The sequence below is a fragment of the Rhinolophus hipposideros genome (genome assembly GCF_964194185.1).
Source record: "Rhinolophus hipposideros genome assembly, chromosome: 6".
Classification (NCBI taxonomy): domain Eukaryota; kingdom Metazoa; phylum Chordata; class Mammalia; order Chiroptera; family Rhinolophidae; genus Rhinolophus; species Rhinolophus hipposideros.
The window spans coordinates 99,096,149-99,118,792 of NC_138052.1; the positions used below are offsets into that span (position 1 = coordinate 99,096,149).

Genomic DNA, 22,644 nt, shown 5'->3' on the forward strand with positions numbered 1-22,644 from the left:
ATGGCCCCGACCCGCCGCCCGGCTGGAGCCCGCCTGTTGCTCCTCTCCGCGGGCCTGCTGGCCGCCGCCGCCGGCCTCGTCCCCCAGGACCCCAGTGCGCCCCCGGGGAGCCGCGTCCGCGAAAAGCCGCCACCCGGAAACGAGCTGCCCGCGGGCTCTGGGGACAGCCGCGCTGGGCCGGCCACCTGCCCGCCGGTAAGACGCCGCGACGCGCAGCCGGCCCACTCGCGCCCCGGGCCCGCCGCTGCACACACTTCCGGACCTCAGTTTCCCCACCCGGAGCCTGCACCTCCCCGAGGTCCAGGACGCACCGAGGGCGGGGGGCTGGCTTCCAGGGCGGTGTCAGCGCGGCGTCGTGGGCAGGGACCCGGCCGACTTTGGTGCCCTCCTTTCTAACGTGGGGATAAAAGCACTAGCTTGCGGGGCGCCCTGGAGACCGGGCGGGGGGTGGGCGTCTGGAAAGGCTAGCTGGCCTTGACCTTGGTTTGTGGTTAGTTTTCTTGGGCATTAAAGTAAAATTCTACTAGGCCACGGAAAATGCTGTGTTTTGAGGAACAGAAAGAGGTTGGAAAATAAATGTAAATGATTTAATTCTCATAAAATTGGGAAGAACGTACTTGTGGTAAACGTGTGAGCAAATACCTGACCCCCACCCCCAATCTATTTGGTGCAATTCCCTGTGAAAACAAAAACTGCCTTTCTGCAGGTCTGGGGGAAGGAAGTGTGTGGGGGGGTGCAGAACCCCCTCCCACGACGTGTGATTTCTGGCTGTGAAGGGGTGACCTTTCGCGCTGCCGCTGCCCCGCTGCTTCATTCCCAGCTAGTGCAGAGGGTGGTCGGGCTGGAGAAGGCAGGCATTTGGGGCTTTGGGAGAAACGCTCAGTGTGGGCGCGGCCTTTCAGATGGGAAGGAGGTTTGGGTTCCTGTGTTACCAAGATGATATGGGAAATGCAAAGGGCGAGCTCAGTGGGGCCTCAGGCCTGCACCTCTCTGCTCTCAGCATCACACCTGGAACCACCAAGGCCAAGGAAGCCCCGACGGAGGAGGTGGCCAGCCCTTTAGGCTCCTGGGAGGGGCCTTCCTGAAGTCCTGTCTCTACCACCCAAGCCACTTTCCCGGGATGGAAGGCCACCCCCGCCCAGACAGGCAGCCACACCCCCGAGGGGCGGGGCCACAGATGGCAGGATATGGTTGCCAGGAAGCAAAGGGGGAACTGGGGTGCTTCCAGGCAGGGTTCTGGTTTTAGACCTTCTGTGGGGGCCAAGGTGACATCAGAGGCTCCCCAGCTCTTTTCTGAGAACCCCTCAAGGCTGGCGTCCTCGGTCAGCCGGCACAGCCGCCGGACACCCACCCACACTGCCGCAGGCCTGTCACATAGGTCCCCAGACCCCTGTGGCTGCACCTGATTCTGCTTCCCGGAAACCACACTGGTGTTTGAGTCCACCCAGAGGCCAGGGGTCCATCTGGGAGGTCAGCTGGGCATGTCATCCAGCCTTCATGGAAACCTCCTGCCATGTGTTTCCACCAAAGTCAGGTTTTAAAGTGGGATGGCATGTCCTGGGGGAACAGCCAGCAAGGTGGCGCCTTGCAGGGCACCCTGCCCAATGAGACGTGGAGAATCTGGGAGGACTGAGGGCCCCGGGCACTTTGAGGCTCCTGCCATGCAGAAGCCCCCACCTTCCCACCACGCACAGTGGCTCCTGAAGGAAGACCAAGGTTCCTGCAGAGTGGCTGGGGGACCACAGGCTCTGTCTAATGGAAGGACCTGGCCAGCTCTAACACCCTGGGACCTTCCATCAGCCACCAGAGTGGCGCCCATGACCTCATCTAAGCCCTCTTTGGCCAGTTTCCTTACCAGCTGGCAGCCTTGCCTGGAACCCAGACCATCTGAGGCCCACTGCCCAAAGGGCCAAAGGCCTCTTCCTGCCAGATACCGCCTGGAACTTAGTGTCAGGACGGTCAGAATGCAGTGTGTGGGGGAATGGATGAGTATTTCTGGAACTGTCACTGTCCTTGCTTGGGCTGTGTCCCAGACATCCCAAGGAAGATGAGCAGTCACACCCTATGCACAGACCTCGAGTCATGATCTCACTGCTGGGCCACCCAGACCCCCTAACCTCCCTGGACTATGAAGGCTGAAATTGGGCTCCCTGGAACTCTGGAGCCTTAAGGACGGGGTGCTGCTGGTAGCTGGAGACCCCGGTCATCAGTCACCTCTTCCTGGGCACCTGTGGGTATCAGTGGTCCAATCCTCCCAGTAACTCTCCCGGGAAAATGTGTGCACTGCAGCTCCTATGGAGGAAGCAAGAAGAGGCCTGGTGGCCCAGTGGTGCCAGGATTGCCACCTGGTACAGAGCTCTGCACCCCATCTTTTTCTGCCCTGTCCTGGGTCCTCTTCTCCCACAAAGTCCAGGCTGTGGTGTCACCTGTTCCCTAGGGGTCGTCCCCAGACTCTGTGCAGACTTTGAGGTACCACTGTTCATAAGGCCAGTCCTACCTAGTGACCTGAAAAGTATCCCATTGGCTCAGTGGGTGCTTTGGGAGTGACGGGGGGGGGGGGGGGGGGGCGGAGCAGCCTGATGGCAGCTGTGTTCTAGGAGCCGACCACTGGGCCAGCACGCAGCGTCGACCCCCGGGACACCTGGAGGCTCTTCGTCAGGCAGAGTGACAAGGGTGTCAATGGCAAGAGGGGGGGCAGAGGCAAAGCCAAGAAGTTGAAGGTGAGCAGGGAGCCCCAACGGCACGTGTGTGTGTGTGTGTGTGTGTGTGTGTGTGTGTGTGTGAGAGAGAGAGGGGGGGGGGCCTCCTCCTGCGGGTCCTCTCCCAGCCCCACCATCACCCCCCATGCCCCTTGCCGGCCCCCACTGGCACTCCCTGAGCATTTGACCCAGCCTGGGGTCAGGGAGCACAGAAAGTGCCTGCCATGCCAGGGGCCCAGACGACCCTGTTTGGGGGCTATTCCGACCATTGACCCTGCACCCTTGGCATGCTAGGCAGCCCCATGGGCTGCCCCTTTCTCTTCCCTCTGCATCCTGGCACGGGAGGCCTGCGTTGGCCTGGGAGGGCAGCTTTCAAAGCACGGATGCTCGCTGCCTTCTCAGCGGAGTCGGAAGCCCCTGAGGCTGACCTCTGCTTGGAGGTTGGAGGTCGCAGTGGGAGCCCTTCTCACCTGCCTCTTAGGGGCAAGAGCTTGCAGAGCAGGTGCCCACGGTTTGCTTCCTGCCCATTCAGATGTGCTCACTGCCAAGGTTCCCTTTCAGCTCGGCCTGCCAGGGCCCCCGGGGCCCCCTGGCCCTCAGGGCCCCCCGGGCCCCAATATCCCCCCTGGTGTACTGCTGAAGGAGTTCCAGCTGCTGCTGAAAGGTAGGGGTGCGCACCGTGTGGGCACATACCGCCCTCGGGTGTGAGTGGACCCGGGGAGGTCCTGGAAGGGTTGAGACGGGCCCCCGCATGTCTGTAGCACCCAAGGAGGCCCCTGTGCTGTGCCAGGCTCAGGGCCCCCCAGCTGGCCTGGGGCAGGCCGAGGGTCGGGCCGGGGGTGGGAGGTGGTAAGGAGGACACGCCACAGAGCAAGGTGGACTTGGCCACTTGGTGCTCAGTGGATGTGGGGGGACCAGCACCCACGCCCCACCTGGAAGTCAGGTGAGGCCAGGAGACCTGAACCCCTACTCCCAAGTGGGACTATCAGGGAGGGGTCCGGGCTCTTTAAGTTTGCAGAATGCTCCCCTGATCCCCACAGTGACTCCAGGGAGATCTGAGGCTCACCCCCTTCAACATAAGCCGTGGTTATAGGCCCCAGCGTCTTCCCCTTGTCACCTTGGCTTCTCCCTCTGATAGAGCTCAGCTGCTGGCACAGAGCATCTTGGGAGGGCACCAAGAGGGGTAGGGAGGACAGTGAACTGGGGCAGCCCACCTTGGCATCTGGGGATGCCCGGTGACTGCCCGGCCCAGGCGGGACAGCGGAGCTGGAGGGCAGAGGGAGGCAGCAGAGCTGCGCTGTCGTGCTAGGGGCTGTCCGGGCACTGTGGCCAGATGCTCATGGATGACTCACATTATTCACTAGATTAATTTTGTTATGAAGAGTTAGTGAGAGAGCATTTCCCCCATCAATTCGATGTTCCTTGAAATAAACCAGCTTCAGTGGCTGAAGAACCTCCATATTTCCAGTATAGCTACAATATTTATTTACACCCAGCTTCTTTCCAAAAATGGCCAGGGCTGGCTGAGACCACTGCATTTGCCAATAGAAACGTAAAGAGAAAAAACAGCAGCACGAAGGGGGAAATGTGAGTAGGATAGGGAGGTGAGGCACAGAACAAGGGCACTGGGTGTGAGTGCCCTGAGCTTCCTGGGAGCCAAAGCGTAAAAGGAAACAGGAGCATCGATAAAATCAGGAAGCAAAGTTTCTGCCCGCCTGCAGCCGAGAGGGGTGTCTCGAGCCAGGATTTGGAGGATGGGTCCCGGCACGGACGGGAGGGCAGGGTGGGCCCGGCACACGGCTGCCGCTTGCTTTGTGCCAGGCGCGGTGAGGCAGCGCGAGCGCGCGGAGCCCGAGCCCTGCACTCGCGGCCCCGCCACCGGCCTGGACACCCCTCCGGAGGAATACGACGAGGCAGCCGGGGACGCGGGCGTGCTGGCGCTGCTGGCCGCGCCGCTCGCCCCAGCCCCACGGGCTCCGCGCGTGGAGGCCGCCTTCCACTGCCGCCTGCGCCGGGACGCCTCGGTGGAGCGCCGCGCGCTGCACGAGCTCGGGGCCTACTACCTGGTGAGTCAGGGCCGGGCGGCTGGGCGGGGAGTGAGGCGGCGCTGGGATGACCGTGCGTGCGCCCCGCAGCCCGACGCCGAGGGCGCCTTCCGCCGGGGCCCGGGCCTGAACCTGACCAGCGGCCAGTACACGGCGCCAGTCGCTGGCTTCTACGCGCTCGCCGCCACGCTGCACGTGGGTGAGGCCCGGCGCCGGGTTGGGGAAGGTGGGGGCCCGGGGCACCGCCCGTACCACCCACTCCCCCCGCCGCCAAGCCCTGAGCACCCCGCCCCTCCCGCAGCGCTGGCGGAGCAGCCCAGGAGGGGGCCGCCACGGCCGCGGGACCGCCTGCGCCTGCTCATTTGCATCCAGTCCCGGTGCCAGCGCAACGTGTGAGTGGGCGTGACGGCGGTGGGGGGCAGCAGGCAGGCGGCTGGGGCTGTCACGCTGCTAAACAGGCGCCAGGCCCGGCTCCTCCCACTGTCGTCCACCCCCCACCCCCGCCCGCTTGGAAAGACTCCTTCATCCCCACCGCCACTGTGGCCTGGGTGACCCCGACGCCTCCTTCCTGCTCCCCGGGTCTGCTCCCGGCCCCACCAGCTGACCCTTCTCGGCAGCGGGTGGGGTGGGGGTGGGGGGCTGCTAACGTACCCAGCCCGGCTCCCTGGGCACACCCCCAACCCCTTCCCAGAGCGTGGGGGCCTGGTCCTCCCAGCCTCTCCTACGCCCCCAGAGGGAACTCTCTCCTCCAGAGGCGCTGTCCCCTCCGCATTCACGCTCCCACCCGTCTCCTGTCAACATTCTTCACGTGCCCCTCTTCTCCATGCACCTGGTCTGGGAGTGCAGGCCTGCTCGCTCTGTACCCCAGGACAGACCAGGCAGACACAGGCGCCCCCAATGGCTGTAGAAGGCATGAGTGAAGGACACTCAGAACTTCTGTGGTTTTGAAAGACCCTCCACAGATTGGCCTGAAACAGCTTTTTGTGGCAGCACTGCTGCCCACCTGCACCCCCAGCTGCACCAGCCAGTGCCCTGTTCCCCAGCAGAGCTGCGCCCTGGCTGGGGCCCAGGTTGGCCTCTCCCGGCACACCTTTGACCTGTGGAGACTGTCCTCACCCCTTCTGGTGCCCCAGTTCAGATACCACCTCCACCAAAAGACCTGACCAACACAGCTGTCCCCAAGGCACTTTGCTGGGCCCCCGAGTCTTCCGTGAGCACATTAGGGTTGCAGGTGGTGGGATCGGGGCCGGGGCTCCGGCTGACCCTCTGTCTGCTCTGGCAGCAGCTCCCTGGAGGCCGTCACAGGCCTGGAGAGCAGCAGCGAGCTCTTCACCATCTCGGTAAATGGCATCCTGTATCTGCAGGTACGGGGCAGGCTCGGGCCTGGGGACACCACCGGGGCGTGGCGGTGGGTGACCTGCCGGGGAGCTCTGGGGCCAGTGCCGACTCCTGGCCTGGGAGAGGTTCGGGGCCGTGCCGCAGCACTCAGGCTAGTCCAGGCAGAGCCTCCCCCAAAGCTGCGGAGGCCGCAGGGCCGCCAGTCCTCAGCAGCTACTCCCATCCGTCTGCGGCTTTCCGATTTCCTGAGGGTTGGTGCTCCATAGGGACCTGGTGGTTCCAGGGCACAGGGATCAGCTCCATGGCCCAGGCTGACCTCATGACACGGGGGTCACCGCCACCGCAGGAAGCAGGGCATGTAGTTATCTCCTGCACAAAACCCCAAGTGACAGTCTCTTTCTGGTACTGTGGGAACTTGGGCAAGTAGTTAAGGAACTGTCAGGGTGGGACTCACTGAAAAAGAAAAAATGTAAGAGGGATGTGGACAACAGCTCCCATAAATAGCACTATGGCAGGCCCCCTTCTAAGCGCTTCACATAAATGACCCATTTAGTTCTTGCAGCGCTTTGAGGTGGGTACTAATATTCCCGTTTATAAAGGAGAACTAAGGCACAGAAAGGTTGAGTAACTTGCCCAAGCTCAGACAGTACGCAGGATTGGAGGCCAAGCTGTCTGGCTCGGCAGCTGTGGTTGCTGAAAGGCATTTAGCGGTCTGGTCCTGGGCACCGCAGAGCCTGCTGGGAGAAATGAAATGGCACACATTGTGTGCCCAGGGTCCCCCGAGTCTGCAGTTCTGGGCGTCCCCAGAGGAGGGGACCCTGCTGCTGCCTGGACCACACTTGGAGCAGCCAGGCCAGAGCACTGATGGGTCAGGAGCCAGGCCTGTGGGGCAGGGCCACCCTGACACCCCAGTTTAGAACCCAACAGGCTCCTCGAGCAGTGGGGAAACCCGTCTGACTCTGTCCCTCGGGCCCGAGCAGAGGCTCGCTCCCACACACGTGAACTGAACTGTCGCAGCCGTGGGCATGGGGCGGGGGCGTGGCGTTGGGAAGCATTAGAATAGGGGTGGGGTACTGGGTCTGAGGGCAAGGCGTGCCTAGCCCGTGGCAGGGCGGGCAGGGCGGGCAGGGGGTGTGGCCGGCGTGCACAGGCTGACTGCCCTTCCCCGCAGACCGGGCAGTACACCTCCGTCTTCCTGGACAACGCCAGCGGCTCCACGCTCACAGTGCGCAGCGGCTCCCATTTCAGCGCCGTCCTCCTTGGTGTGTGACTTCCGTGCTGCCCTCCTCCGGCAGGGCGAGCTGGGGTCTGAACCATATCTGGGCAGTGTGGGGAGTGGCAGAGGCCACGTGCTGGAGAAGCCCACTGGAATTGCCCACGCCGGCCACTATGGCCCGGCACCGAGATGGCCACTGCAGACAGCCAGGGGAGGGCCCATGCAAACCTGCGTGGGTCCCAGAACCAGGACCGACTTCAGGACCCGTCTTTACAGGGGAATGGCCCTGGTGGCTAGGGTCCTGGGACCATTACCAGTCGGGGTCACGGTGCCCAGCACTTGCTTTGTCCCTGGCTGCGGACCAGGACCCCTCCTGGCCGTTTAGGCAGCTTGCCTCCAGCCTCGGCTTCTCTGTGGCCCAGCCCCACCATGTCCTTCCTTCTCAGTGTTCTCTCGGGTTGCCTGCGTGCCATGGGGGGAAGGCTGGGCTGCCTGCCTGGGGCCTGGGTGCCCCGCGTGGAGGGCCAGCCTGTGCAGAGATGAGGGGACTGGGGCTGAGCGACGTGCACCCGGCAGGCGGATCTGCCCTCTCGCCTCCTCGGCCCATCTGTTCACAGACAAGGTGCTTCTTCTGTCGCCTTTGAGGCTGACTCACTGCTGGGATCCCCCTGCCAGATGACACAGCTAGAACCCCTTTGCAGACAAAGCAGAGGCTTCCCAGCAGCCCACAGCTCCGGGTGCCCACCCATGGCCTAGCTGGGTCATCTTCCCCACCTGTGTGGGAAGATGGCCCTGGGCTCCAACGGGTGGAGGAGCCCGTGCCGAGGAAGAGCCGGCCATGGGGAGGCTGGGACCAAGTCCCCGGCGTTGCTGTAGCAGTGATGGTAGAACTGGGGTGGGGGACGTACCCAGGAGGAGACAGGTGTCAGCCTGTAGCACCTTTCTTCCACATGCAGGGCTGTCCCAGATAGGTGTTCCCTCCTGTCCCCCCACCCCTGCTGCCTGCTGAGGAAGTTACCTCAACCCCCATTCCTACACACTGGGCTGACATGACACCTGGTGCCACGGGTGTCCCAGGGACCAAGCTGGGTAGAGGCAGACCTGGGAAGGAAGAGGACAATGGCTGCTGTCCCCTTTGCCTCCTAGCTGGCCTCAGAATGAGCAGGTGACCAAGGCCTGCCTGTTCCCCAGGAGCCCGAAGCTTCCCTTCTCACAGGAACATCTCCCTCCCAGCCAGGCCCCCCACGCACAGTCTCTGCCCCTTGGCAGGTCTGACGCAATTCTCAGTAGGACTTGCACGCACCCTACCAGGAAGTGCCAGCTGGCCCGGCCTGTCTCCCCTCGCTCTCCGATAAGCGCGGTGCAGCCACTCCCTTTTCTGGATTTCACTTTGTATCCAGTGGACACAGATATTTTAGAAAATTTATCTTTTACCCTCGAAAAAGCCACAGATCTTTCATTTTCTCAACATAAGTGTGATTATGCAGCAATTTAATGAAATATTTATTATATAATGTTGCCGGCTGAAATATATTTATATATAGGACTATGAAGTGATTCAAGTACTTAAGAATTGTGTTGTGTGATTATACAAAGTTACAAAAACAGCATAGACCTGAAGATATGGAGTCTTCATCATTTAGGCCGGGCCCAAGGATGATGAGGGACTTCGGAGGGGCTTTCCAGGGAAGCCACAGTGCCCAGCCTCCCAGCTCTGGGACAGTGGCACTCTGGGAATTTGTGATGTGTGAGTCCCAGATTCACACCTAGTTTGCTACAGGAAGATGTTTACTGAATAAATTGTTCTACTTCCAACTCTGAGGTTCTTTTGTTCAATGACGCCACACTGTGTCGTCACAGTCCTCAGCAGAAATGGAACCTGGCTCTTGAGGGTGGGGAAGGGTGTGCTCCAGATGCCCCCGAGGTCCTGGCAGGCAGCAGGGACAGCAATTCCACCAAGTGAACTGACGGGCAGATAAGGCCGAGTGTGTGCTGGGCGGGGACCAGTGAGCATTACAACAGCTTCAAAGGCAAGTTTGGAAAATCTTACATCATCCTGAGGCAAGCTTACACACAAAGACCTGCGAGCTGCTTTACCAGCAGGTCGTTACAGCAACGCCTATAGAAGGGCTCGAGAAGCAGTCTCAAGTTCTTCCTCGGGGGCTGAGCACATGCCTTCCTCCTTTCAGCACCTTTAACGCGGGGTTCCCTTTGGGGTGTCAGTGGGCAGACCAACCTCAGCTCAGCAGAGCCAGTGGAATATTCCTAAACGGGAGGTGGGCTCCCAGACCACACAAACAGCAGCCTAACTGCCCACACGGGGACAGTCACTTTCTACACCCCGGGGTCTGGGGGGAGCCACCCAGCTGTACTCAGAGCCCTTCGTCCAAACTGCATGTTACCAACGGAGCCAGAAACAAACAACTCCATGCTGCTTCCGAGGGCCTGTCGGGGCACCTGTTCCACAGGACCTGACCTCGTGGTCCGTTTACTCTCCTGGCTAAGCCCACATGAGCTACAAAATGTTTTATGAGCTTCTTTTTATACGGAAAGCAGAGAGAAGCCAGAGGGCTCCCACAGCCTGTGGTCAGGACCTAGTCGGTCTAAGCCCGTTGTCACCTCAATTTCCTCAGTATAAAGGGCCATCGTGAGGGTGACGGAACACAAGTAAAGTGCCCCAAAACTACAAGGTGTGATAAAAAACTACGGTGAATGCTTCAATTTAAAAAAATGTATTACCGTAAAAGACACATTGCCATTAATACCCCTCAAAATACTCCCCCCACTTCTAACACACTTATCCCATCGTTCTTGCCACTTTCTGAAGCGATCCTGGAAGTCCTCTTCCCTGAGTGTCTTTAGTTGTGCTGTCGTGGCTGCCTCGATGTCCTGAGTCATTTTGACTTTGGGAAGAGCCTGAGGCCACAAGGTTCCAGATCTGATAAGGTGGATGAGAACACATTGCAGTGTTTTTATTTGACAGAAATTGCCGTACCAGAAGCGACGTGTGACACGGAACATGATGGAGGGTGAAGACACTCAGGAAAGAAGACTTCCAGAATTGCTTCAGAGAGTGGCCAGAACGATGGGATAAGTGTGTTTGAAGCAAGGAGGAGTATTCTGAGGGACATTAATGGCAACGTGTCTTTTACTGTAGTAATTTTTTTTTAAACGTTCCCGGTAGTTTCTGATCACGCCCCGTACGGAACAGTGCCCAACAAGCAGTTTGTGGTTCACTATTACAAGCTGACCCTCCAAGGTGCCTGCAATGGTTTTAACACAAAGACCCAGAGCATATTCAAAACCAAACATAACCTCCAAAGGGTCAATCTAGAGTTGTTCAAAATGTAGTAACTCAAAAGACTAAAAAAAAAAAGGAACCTTTATTTACAAGCACGGGAGTCCCACGGGAGTACACGGAACACGATGCGCACACACAATTAAACGCCTGCAGTCGCCAGCAGCACGCCGTGCGTGCCGGCCCGGGCACCTCACAGCCCAATCCGCACCACCATGACCGTGACGTTGTCGGCCGAGCCCCGCTGCACCGCCTTGCTGGCCAGCCTGTTGCAGGCCGCTTCGTAGCGCGCATCGACGGCGGGCTTCCCTTCCCGGCTCTGGATTTTCTCATCCTGCCGGACAGGCGGGCTGGTGAGTGGGGGGCCCTGCGCCGGTCACCCTCCTGACACAGCATCCCCACGAGGAAGACGCGCTCCCGTGGCCGTCAGGGCAGGCGGGCGGGCAGAGCTGCTGCTGTTACTGCACAGGGCCGCCCCCCAGCAACGGGACGCGGGGAGGGACGCGGTGTCTCGGGACTTCCCTAGAACCTAAGGTGCAGGTAGAACAATCTTACCTCAAGGCAGGACAAGATGAAGTTCACAGCTTCTTCTGGGGTGAAGACCTTGAAGAGGCCGTCACAGGCCAGCAAAATAAACCTACAGGAAATATAAATGGGTTTTAACGGTCAGCTTTATACGAGAGGCAAAATTAAACACTTGTCCAGTTACTCAAAGGCTAAGAATTTTAAAAACCATTTAACTTCTACGAGACCAAGATTAAAACTACGTAAGAACCACGGTAGGTGGGTATTATGCATGAAAACTGGGCCTCCCTTCTGCTCGCCAATATAAGAACGGATTAATTCAAACATGAGGTATTACGGGAAGTACGATATACTGATTTCCGTCACCATGTGCCGTGGGACATTTCCCAAAGACACAAAGCTGGGGGTGCACACCTACATGGAATGCCCTTGAACACTCGCCCCCCACACACAAATGCCACGTGTGACGTGAGTGGGAGGCCCCGGGAGGATATCTGTCCACTCTGTCTGAAAACCCCGTCCTCTGCACATCCCAAGGAGAGTCTTCGGAACAGTGTGGTGCAGACGAGAAGGTCCCTGCTCTGCTGGGAATGCTCCCCTCCGCTTCATCACCTTTCTTTTCTCACTGTGACACCCAGGTCTCGGCTTTCCTCTTTAAATGGGACATTAGTCACTAAGTATTTACCGAGAATGTCGTCTGCTTGGGACCAGCAGGCACGAGTCCCAGGAGGCTGCTGCCCCCTCCAGTGAGGTGACAGACCCTGAGTAACTGATCACTCAAACCCGTGACTATAACCCAGAGTGGATGGAGCTTGCGCAGCATAAACAACGGGGGCCGGGTCTGGGGGAAACATGTCCCAAGGCCCTCGGGTTGGCAAGGAGGAGGCATGGTGAGGGCACGCGTGGAGAACGGGGAGATGCAGCGCAGGGCGAAACGAGGCAAGGCTCCTCACCTGCAGCATTGGGCCACCCCCGCCCCCCTGCAGCGTGGCCAGCGAGGCCCCCCGAGACACAATGGACTGGAGGCAGCCATTTGCTCGTGTGCTCCCCTGCCAGCCTGTGGAGCCCACCGGAGCAGAACCATCTTCTCTCTCTCAGCACCCCCAGGGCCTGGCCCAGTACCTGAGACATGGCTCCTTACACGAGCTGACAGTGAGGAGAGGGACACGACCACGTGTGTGCACGCCCGTGCCTCTGGCGGGCACCTTTACCTGTCATTGGGGGTCAGCTGGCAGCGTCTGATGTCTGGCACGGATGTGACACCACAGCGCTTGTACTGCCCGTCCCCAATAGACCGGGACACCTCCAGGACACCCAGGACACGCCCGTCCCTGAAACGAGGGGACACATTCAGACTCTGTTGGCCCCCAGGACACTGTCCCGGGGCCACAGTCCTTACCGCCTGAGCTGAACAGAGACTCGCATTACTGAGCAGCACTGACAGCCCTGACCGACCACACAGAAAAGGGCGCTCAGCCCTCCTGCTCTAGGTCATGATCGTGAACACCCCCGGCCCCTGGCCCAGCAGCACACACGCGGGAACAGCGCCCCGTCTGGCAGCTGCTTAGGAGGAGGCACAGGCCTCACCTGTTGATTTGCTCACCGACCAGATGGACTTGCCTGGAACCACACTGGCTGGGGGCCTGCTTTGTTTTCTGTTGTTTTTTAGCTCAAAGCTCCTCTGGTGACTTGCGCATGCAGCCAGGTTAAGAACGGGGAATAGAGGGCTATTTCACATTTCAATCTAATTCGACTGGGAAGATACCGGGAAGTGACCACTGCCAGTTCCTAAGCACCTCTTCTCTCCAGCGGGTACGGGTAAGATGTCACTTAAATACCATCGGCAGCATTCTGCACAGCATGACACTTTGGCCCGTTCTGTTTTTAGGTGGGGTACAGAGATGGAAGGGGGCCTGTAAATGGAACGCTGTGAGACAGTTCTATGAGCAGGGAAACACTGTGGCTCGTCGCCCCCGAGAACTATTCAGAGGCGGCTTCCTCACCGAGCAACCTCAGGCAGAGGCCACCTCCCAGGCCCTCAGACCCTCGTCTGTACAACCGAAGAAGCCACCCTGGACGAGGTGTCACACCAAAGCTGCGCCTAGAGGTTTAGTGCCACTTGGGGCTCCCAAAGGAAGACGCAAGCAGCTCTGGGGATGCTGTGGCATAGTGCCTGCCCGCAGCGGAAGCTCCTCGCCCGGGCCTGGGAATCAGAATTCCTCTGGCCCTCCACTGTGCCCACAGTGACCCTCTCGATGGAATAACTGAGGAATGAGCAATGAAGATGTGTGCTGGCATCTGTGAAAAGCTGAGCACTCCTCTCCAGTGCAACTGTTAGAACGAACAGTGAGAGTGGCCGAGGGAGGCGCACACAGGAGCAGCGCTGAAGACCGGAGAGGCGGAGTGTGGCTCTGCCCTACGAGCACCATTTAGGAAACAGCACAAAGAACAAGTACCAGGAGAAGCCAACAAAGTGCATCTCCAGTGACCAGGTACCTGGTGTGTCATAAATGCACCCTGTGTTATGGAGACAGTGCAGTTACAAGGCCCAGAAGGCCCACACTACCAGCAACTCCGGGTACAGCACAGCTGAGGACAGGAAACGTGGAACAATTCCACGTCTGCACCACCCCCTAGGAGCTGCCATTTTCACTCGTGTTTACTGAGCAAAGTCCCACACTGTGGAAATCTTGCACTCACTCAACAAGTGACAGGAGACAGCAACAACGGACAGAATCATGGACCCAGGCAGTCACTTAGATTTCAGAAAACGACATGGCAAACTGGCCTGGCACTCTGCCTGCTCCCAGTATAATAGCCTGCACAGGACGTGCGTGTGCAATCGCCAGCCAGCTCAGCGAAGGCCGATCAGAACGCCAACTCAAAGACCGCACATCAGTGGAGCACAAAGCCACCCACTGCCCTTCGTGTGCAGTTCATGTTCAAGAGGACGCTCCCGACCAGGCCGTGCAAGAGACAGCCACAGAGAGTGCGTGGGCTCCAGGCTTCCAGCCTGCGTCACCCTCCTCAATGGGACTCTACCACATACTCCACACACAGCCAGCCTCCTGAAGCCACACCACTCCGGACACAACAGGAAGACCTACGTTTTGTAGCAGGCTGTGCCCCAACAACGTGCTGAGAATTCATTCTCCTTCGGTACCCTCGAAGTCCTCCCAAGACCACCAGGCTGAGGAGGGAGGCGCTCTAAGTCCCAACCCAACAAGCCTGGGGACCACCTGCCCTTTAGCATGCGCAAGGCTGGCTCCACATTGCTTAGTTCCCACCTCCTCTCCACCTGCCCATCAACCAGAGAACCCTTTCCTAGTGGTGGGCAGGCCATTCAACAGAGTGCCCTATCTTCACTATTTCTGCTGGCACTTTCTTGTTACAGTTCTTACTTCACAATCAGAGCGAGAGACGCCGAGACGGCCAAGCTGGCTGCTCTGACTTCAGCTCCTCCAGCATGTGAGCGAAAGCAGGGACATGCTCTGTCATGACCTATTTACAAAGCTAAGCCTGGGAGGTGTTAGACGGCAGACGCCCAAGTCCAGGGTCTCCGGATACTGGGTGCTACAGCGAATACTCAAGGTGCCATCCAGAACGGTTCCTTTTCCACACCAGAAATTGAACTTGCCCAGGTCCCAGACACACAGCACTGCCCACGTAAAACTCAGCGCTACATGTGTAAGCTGGCCTCACCTGCTCAGCTGCCTTCCTTGTAAAATAAAAATGAAACTGTCTTCACCTGCTCAGAGGAACTCACAGGAGACAGGTGAGGCATTGCTGCATACAGTAGTCTGCCTTCGGTGTAGGCGAGCAGGCAAACTAAGAATAAGCACACCGATTTGCTTATTTTGGTAAGAAGCACTAGAAAGAATCAGGAAATAAGGGAGAAGGGGACAGAGATGGAAACATGGTATCTCTAAATACGCCTTTTTATTTCATTCAGCTATTTAAACATGTAAAGGTAGGTTTTCATTTTTTCAAACTGTGGTAAAAGTATACATAACCTAACATTTACCATTTTAACTATTTTAAATGTCCAGGTCAGCGGCACTAGGTACGCTCAGTCCGCAACCGTGACCGCCATCCACTAAACACTCACTCACCCCCTCCCGACAGCCCCCATTCCACTGCCTCTGCGATGAACTGGCCACACTACGGTCCTGGTATGAGAGGATCCCAGTGTGTGTCCTTCTGTGGCTGTCTTATCTCACTGAGACGGTGTCACGCTTCATGCGCGGTGTGGCGTGACAGAATCCCTTCCTTCCTGAGGCGGAGCAGAACTGTGTGGACGGACCGCCGAGGGACGACACTCGCGCCGCCCGCTCCTCTGGCCGGTGTCACTGCCGCCGCGAACACGCGTGTGCCGCACCTCTTTAACCCTGGCCTTCCATTCTCTGTACCCAGAAGAGGGAGCACACGGTAATTCTGTATTTGATTTTGGAGAAACTGCCACTGTTTTCCACAGCAGTTGCACCATTTTACATTCCCACCAACAGTGCACAAGGGTTCCAATTGCAACATGTAAATGACTTATAGTCAAGGGGGAAAAGCCCTAAAAATCTAAAACTAATGGAAACCAGTGATCGTAACAACCCAGGTGGTAACACAGGCTCTGAAAGCAACTGTTCCACGTTTGCACACAGCACCCTGCACGTCCTTCGTGACAACCAGTGTACGGACAAAAGAACTAAAGGAACTCAAACTTCATCAACAGTGATAATGCCAAGACTATGATTTTAAAGCAACTCTGCAAATAAACATACTTTTATTAGGAATCCAGATTTTCAGCAGAAAGTTAAAGAGCTACAACTACTGAGTCCAAGAAGTGAAGAGAAAGCCCTGAGCTATTAAATCTGAGTAAGAAAGAGCGATCTAAGCTCCCTTTCCCAGCTCTGGCCTTGACCAGGCTTAGAGTAGTGAGCCCTCAGCTGAAAGCAGCGCCCCCAGCACATGGAGCTGGGTTTCAAATGACTGCAGCTGCCTGAGGACCTGGACTCATGGAAGGAGCTCCCTTGCGCTGGCCGCGCCGGGGTACTCCTCGGCCTAGGCTCGCACAGTTTGCAGAAAGCCCACCGGCAGTGATTCTCAGGGCATGGGCATGGCAGGGTGGGCGGTGGGGTATGGAGGAAGAGAAGCAGAGGACGGGAACGAACTCGGATTTCCACCACGGCAGGTGGCTGGCTACCTGACACTGCCAACTGGTAAGGAAAGAACTACCCATTACCCTGCTTTCTGCGAAGACACCAGCTCACCCCCATACGAGCAAGGCCAGCCTTTCTCTGTACACACAATGCCTGCTCAGACCTGCAGCAAGAGTCCCAGAAGCAGAAAGTCATACTCCCTGTGAAATACTGATTCAGGCAAAAATCACTAAGCGGGGTTAACACCATCAGGCAAAAGGCTGACAGGGCGCCAAAGTACCTCCCTAGGCCACCTGCTGACGACACGGAATCTGTCCTTTCACTCGGGGACTCTATGTTAGTTACCAGGGCAGCCCAGGGCCGAGACTCAGCATCACGTAACGTGACCTGACCTACTGACGTGAGGGACTACAAGTATAGAATATCCCTCAGCAAACATTTCTGCTACAAACATTTCTCTGAAGCTATCTAAAGAAACCTTTAGACCTAACTCCCAGGGCATAGGAACCACATGCGAACAAATTCAGCGACACCACGACGACGCTGGCAGGCACACTCAAGGCGGTGAGCCGGGCCGGCCGCTGGCCTCGCTCCTGCACCGCCCAAGCCGAGGGAAGTGCAGACCATTCTACACTCAAAGATGAGTCCAAGGGAAACACGGACACGGCTGGAGCCTGGCTTCCACACACACACTCTGGGGACGACAGCAGGGAAACATGAACAGACAGGATGCCAGACAACCTAATACAACACAAGGAATTACTCTCTGAGGTGTTACATCTGCAACTAACTTTCAGATAGTTCAGCCATACACCCTCATCCACACGCAAAGCAAAAACGGCACCACGTTAAGTACTAAATCCAGGAGGAAGATACGGAAACGTCTGCCTTCATTCTAAAAACGGCCCTCATTCTGCACGGTAGAAGAGGCTCCTAGTAAAAGCGGGAGGAGTGGAGAAGAGAAGCAGCGCCCCTCGCAGGAGCCGGCGGGTGGCAGCCTGGCCAAGCCGCTGTGCCAGGTCAGGGCCGTCTGAGCTTCCCCCTGGGCCCCACTGGCAAAAGGCCCCGAAGGCACCTGAGCACGGCCCTTCCTAAGTGGGAAACAGGAAGAAGCTGCAACCCAGCTGCTCGTTCAGCCACAGCATCCTCCAGGCCCAGTCTTCCGGGAGTTCAGGCAGAGTTGTAAGGGTGGCAGACAAGGCGATGCTGACAGTAACACGGTTCCCACGCGGGCGCACTGCCTTCCACAGCAGTCACGGGGGGAAAATCAGGTCCACGGCACCGGGCAGGGTCTGACACCAGGCCTGTGGGCCCCTCGGTGCTCACATATGTGGCCGCAATTCATGCTCAAGTCACCTTCCCTGACCCAGCAGTCTGGGTAAACAGGCCAGTTCTGCTTCCTGTCAGGCTGGCCCGCACCGCTGTGGGTTAGGCCTGGGCTATCACCTCCCTAGACACACAACACATCCAAGGACAAGTGACTGCAGCCTCACTTCTCTCTCATCTCCAACAAACTACAATGAACCAGAACACACTTCTGGTCACAGCCACAATGCCATGTCCCTGGGTTGGGACCCTACAGTAGAGAAATGACCCTCCTTTCCTACCGTGGACACAAGGCAAGCGATGGCTCAGGACAGGTGCACAGTCCTCAAACACTGAGGCCCATGGAAGTGCCGCAGGCGGAGCCAAGCCCCAGCGGCCCCCGGGCCAGAAGAGTGCTCCCCAGGGAGCCCAGACAGGGTCAGCCAACAAGCATTTACAGTCTGAACCACTTTAGATGTTTTCTCCGGAGAATTCACCGGAAACGAGCTTCCTCGGTGGGGACAAGCGCCAGTATTTATGGAAGCTCCCAGGCACACGGAAACGCTGCACATGAAGAACTGCAATCCGAGGCCAGTTTCCAACTCCTGCAAACTGAGGGAGGCATGTTTCGTGTCCACACTGTTCGCTCCCACAGGACATACGTGAACTCCTACAAGCTCCATTCTCCTGCTTCACCAGGCCAGACCTCAGTTTCACCGCACTCACAGCTGCACGTGGAAAGTGCTACCCTCAGAGGGCTGCCGGCCGCTTTCACAGTGGACAGCCCGCCTCCCCGGGTCCCGGCAGCACCCGGTTACCTGACATTCCCTCCGGCCTTCTGTATTCTCATTCGTTCTTCGTACTGGGTTGGATTATGCTCCTTGCTGAGGCTTAAGGCCGCGTGTTTTTGACTCTCCTCATTGTAACGACACAGGATTGCCTGGGGAGATGGACATTACAACATGGTGAAATTCGGGGAGCAAGCGCCCTGGGTTAGCAGTCCAAGGGAAAAGGTGACAATGAATTTCAGATTCAGACTCCCGCGGACAAACTCAAGATCAAAGTCGCAGCCAAGTGTCAGAGAGACACCAGTCGGGGAGAGGCCCCAATGAGGGTCTCACTTGGGTACATGCTGCTGGATGACCATAGCCAGGCTCAGCCTCCCATGGCCACGTCTTCTCATGGTGACATGAAAGGGAGCCACCTAATGACTATCAAAGGCCCTGGGCCAAGTCCCCACTCAACGAGCTTAAGATGAGGCCAAGTTGGGCACACTGACAAGTGCGTCCCCGTGTGTCCCCACCATGTTGACCGTGCGCTAACGTCTGGCTAAACCCGCAGCTGACAGAGGAAGCCAAGGCCCAGAGGGTAAGCATCACGCCTGATGTCACACAGCGCCAGGGCTCAAATCTGAGCCCAACTAACTGCAAGTCCTTTTTTTTTGCCCAATTTTACTCATGCTTATTCTCCCGTTATTCGGTCTAAACTCCTCCGTACTAGAGACGGCCTACGGGAGAACCACCAGAATATCAACACTACCAGGCGGGGATTGTCACCTGTGATGCTCACCGCTGTGTCCCCAGTGTTCATTTCCTCTGTAAATACACAGAGCACCCTAAAGGCCATGAGGGCTGTGGGGACAGCTGTCTCCCAGTCTAAAGGTGCTGCCCAAGAGCGGGGAGGGTCACCTCATCTCCATGACCGCTGAAGGGACACGAGGCTGCCCAGAAAGCGGCCATGGCACTGATACAGAGGGGGAGGGGCTGAAGCCAGCCTTGTGAGGGACATGTCCCACCATAGTGACTGGGACCAGGCTGTCACGAGTGGGAAATGACTGGGTTTTCTCCTTCAGCCACGTGGCTTGGGCTCAGTACGTGAACGGCCCACACCCAAGCACTGTGCTGGCTACAGCTTCTGACTTCATCTGAAATCACATGATTCTGAGAGGCAGGGATTCGGAAATACTTTTCGTTCATGCTGCCTGAGGTCAGAGAATGGCAGTTCAAGCATATTTCAGTTACCTGCACACACCGTACCACCCAGGTAGTGCACACACAAAAGAAAGCAGAGCAAACGAATTCAAAAGAGCAGGTTTCAGTCTGAAAGCGGGCGAGGTCTGTTACAGGCCCCCATCTTCCCAGAGGACAAAGTGCTCCAGCTTAGCTGCCGTGCCCCTGCCTGGAACCGAGACTCTGCAGACCCCTGCGGCACCCACTCGGTTCCAACCCGCCACCGTCATTTTATTCTACTGAGCAAGCGCTTGCCACGGACTTCCCCATACGACATGCTGGTATCTAAGTGGGTGGCTCTGGGGCCACATACCCGACTATCTCCGAGGTTGGCAATATAAAGAATGTTGTCTACAGCCAGAACACATGTGGCAGTGGACCCATCTTTCCAGGCAGGCTTCCTAGGGGGAGAGACATCAGAGACACAATCAGCACCACCATGCCGACACTCTGAGGCTACTTTCCAGGGCTGAACGGGCAAGTGTCTTATAGTTGAACACAGACCGCTTCTTTGACACGTGCTTTCGTTCCGCTTCAAACTTAGGCAGCGGTACAAGAGCTTACGTGGCTCTAAGTATTTACAGTGAGCATGAGTATTAAACCAAATCAGAAGACCTGAAGCACGTGTAGGAAACAACACACACTCCACTCACATCTTCCCAAGGCTGTACTCACTGGCTTGAAGCTTGTTTAAGGAACTCTTCATCAGTGTGCTTGAAAGTGTCCAAAAGGCATCTCTTCACGGTTTTCTCCACACTGATGACATCTCCTGTTACAGAGGAACAGGAAACAAACGCCCAAGAGGGGATGTTCCCTCCTCCCACTGTCACTATGTGCACTAGGACCACAGGCCACCTATGTCCTTGCCTAGGAGACAGTGCCACTTGCACTGGGTACAGTGGTTGCCCAAGTATAAAGACCAGACACGCACTTGCGCCCAGACCCTTCCCGAGAGCTGCCCATCACTCAGACACGAGAAGTGCTACAGGCCACACGTGCACGGCTGCTACACCTGCTTCCCTGGGGCCCACTCCTCTGAATCCCGCTCTTTTCATTGTCACCAGCGATTCTCTGCTAAAGCCAAAATGACCTTCCTCACCGCCTCACACAAACAGCAAACATCGAATGAACACAAGCCGATTCAGTTCTCAGCCTCACCTTTAGGAAATTTCCTGATTAAGTTCTGATGCAAATTCTGCGCGGCAAATTTTGAGGCTCGGATTCCTCCGTGTCCATCAAAAACAGCAAAATACGAAACGCGGGTACTAGAGGAATGAATTCAGAGTCAAAGGGATGCTCACAGCAAACGTCGCTCCTTTCTGTTAAAGCTTTGAAATCTTATTAACAAGACACCGCAAGTCCCACGTCAGACACCAGTCACACCGTTACAAATGGAAAAAAAGGCGATAGCATTTAAGTGACTTTCATGGTACTTTCAAATGAGAAGTTAATCACTCACACTTGTTTCAAAAATCAAGGTATATTTACTCTTAATTTTTCACTGACAATGAAACTAAAATTCAGAACTCTTTCCTATTTAAAGCGATTTAGTTTTAAACACTAGACACAGGTAAACAATTACTGATCCCAGACAGTCAAAATATCTGTAAGAACGGGGTAGTTCCAGAATGGTTCCTCAAACTCTGACGAGTGTCTCATTCCTTTTTTTTTTTTTTTAAAGATTTTATTGGGAAAGGGGAACAATGTACACTTCTAGGACTCTTTTTGCAAGTCGTTGTCCTTTCAATCTTAGTTGTGGAGGGTGCCGTTCAGCTTCAAGTTGTACTTCCAGTCTTAGTTGTGGAGGGCACAGCTCAGCTCCAGGTCCAGTTGCCGTTACTAGTTGCAGGGGGCACAGCCCCACCATGCCTTGCGGGAGTTGAGGAATTGAACTGGCAACTGTGTGGTTGAGAGGACGCGCTCCAAACAACTGAGCCATCCGGGAGCTCAGCGACAGCCCAGCTCAAGGTGCCGTGTTCAATCTTAGTTGCAGGGGGCGGAGCCCACCATCCCTTACGGGACTCGAGGAGTTGAACCGGCAACCTTGTGGTTGAGAGCCCACTGGCCCATGTGGGAATCAAACCGGCAGCCTTCGGAGTTAGGAGCATAGAGCTTTAACCGCCTGAGCCACTGGGCCGGCTCGGTGTCTCATTCTTAAAGGCTATCTTCCCAGGTTTATTCCTATTCCATTCCAAGTTTTGCCCAAAAACTCACATATATGACATAAATAGCATTAATAAACTGCTTCAAGAAAACAAAATGCCCAGGAGAAATGACATTTATTCTGCAGAGCTGCTCTTTTTCCTAACATTTTTTGAATTCCTTTTCAGTTTGGGACATCATGAGCCTTAAGAAAAGAAACGTCACCTGGTGTGGACGTCAGAACTGTTAACTTACAGCACGCTCTCTGCTAGGTGGGTTTAGTGTTCCCAAGTAAGTCCACCCCAAGGATCCGTCCCCGGGTGCCCTGCAGCAGGGCAACCCCACAGCACCCTCCTGACACTGGCGACCAATGGGTGCATGTGTGCAGTCACCGCCTCATTAGGCCTCATCCACTGGACAAAGCCACTGGCACCAATGGCTCCAGCACACTGCATGGTAACGACCCACTGGTGTCAGTTACTGCATGTAATGCAGAGATTGTGTGATTATGGCCATCAGGTGGCATGTATTACGTAACACGCACATGATCAGATGTGTGAACACAATGCATGGGAATGGCCGCCTCCGTGTCCTACCTTCCAGCTGCTTTTTCTCCATGCCTAAGACCCAGCCGGAAGGCTTCATTTTAGTTTGCACAGATGTAGGAAATTCTCCCCCCTTTTCTTCTCGTTGATGCCATCTCGGTGCCCTTGCTCCCTGTACTGCTCTCTGGATCACCACTCACTGCTGGACTCAGTGGCTTGCGCCTCTGTCTTCTGGGTCACAGGCTCAGAATGGTCCCTGCCAGCTCTTCAGACACTAGTGAGGAGTAATACACCCCAAAGGCCCACTGTGGCAGAGCCAGTGCCCATGGAGCAGGCCTTCTGAACCTCAGCACAGCTGACGTTTGGCGCTGG

General features: G+C 56.8%; 2 protein-coding genes across 5 annotated transcripts in view; one reads left to right on the forward strand and one right to left on the reverse strand.

The window, feature by feature from the left end:
• ERFE (erythroferrone) lies at positions 1 to 9,111 on the forward strand (the record flags this gene model as incomplete). Its single annotated transcript, XM_081050684.1, has 7 exons — positions 1 to 195; positions 2,598 to 2,720; positions 3,261 to 3,363; positions 4,521 to 4,943; positions 5,046 to 5,136; positions 6,030 to 6,108; positions 7,254 to 9,111. The coding sequence occupies 7 exons, from the start codon at positions 1 to 3 to the stop codon at positions 7,350 to 7,352; spliced, it is 1,113 nt and encodes a 370-aa protein (XP_080906810.1). The 3' UTR covers positions 7,353 to 9,111.
• ILKAP (ILK associated serine/threonine phosphatase) overlaps positions 9,076 to 22,644 on the reverse strand; it is a 25,539-nt gene continuing 11,970 nt past the window's right edge. For 3 of the 4 annotated variants that reach the window (XM_081050669.1, XM_081050670.1, XM_081050671.1), the window contains 7 exons: positions 20,744 to 20,850; positions 20,261 to 20,354; positions 19,899 to 19,986; positions 18,395 to 18,516; positions 12,333 to 12,452; positions 11,152 to 11,233; positions 10,656 to 10,930 (listed from right to left, as the gene is read on the reverse strand). In XM_081050669.1, the coding sequence (XP_080906795.1) occupies positions 10,790 to 10,930; positions 11,152 to 11,233; positions 12,333 to 12,452; positions 18,395 to 18,516; positions 19,899 to 19,986; positions 20,261 to 20,354; positions 20,744 to 20,850 (754 nt within the window). In that variant the 3' untranslated portion in view covers positions 10,656 to 10,789. Of the gene's footprint in view, positions 10,931 to 11,151; positions 11,234 to 12,332; positions 12,453 to 18,394; positions 18,517 to 19,898; positions 19,987 to 20,260; positions 20,355 to 20,743; positions 20,851 to 22,644 lie in introns of all 4 variants that reach the window. The other variant, XM_081050668.1, reaches the window with a different exon arrangement.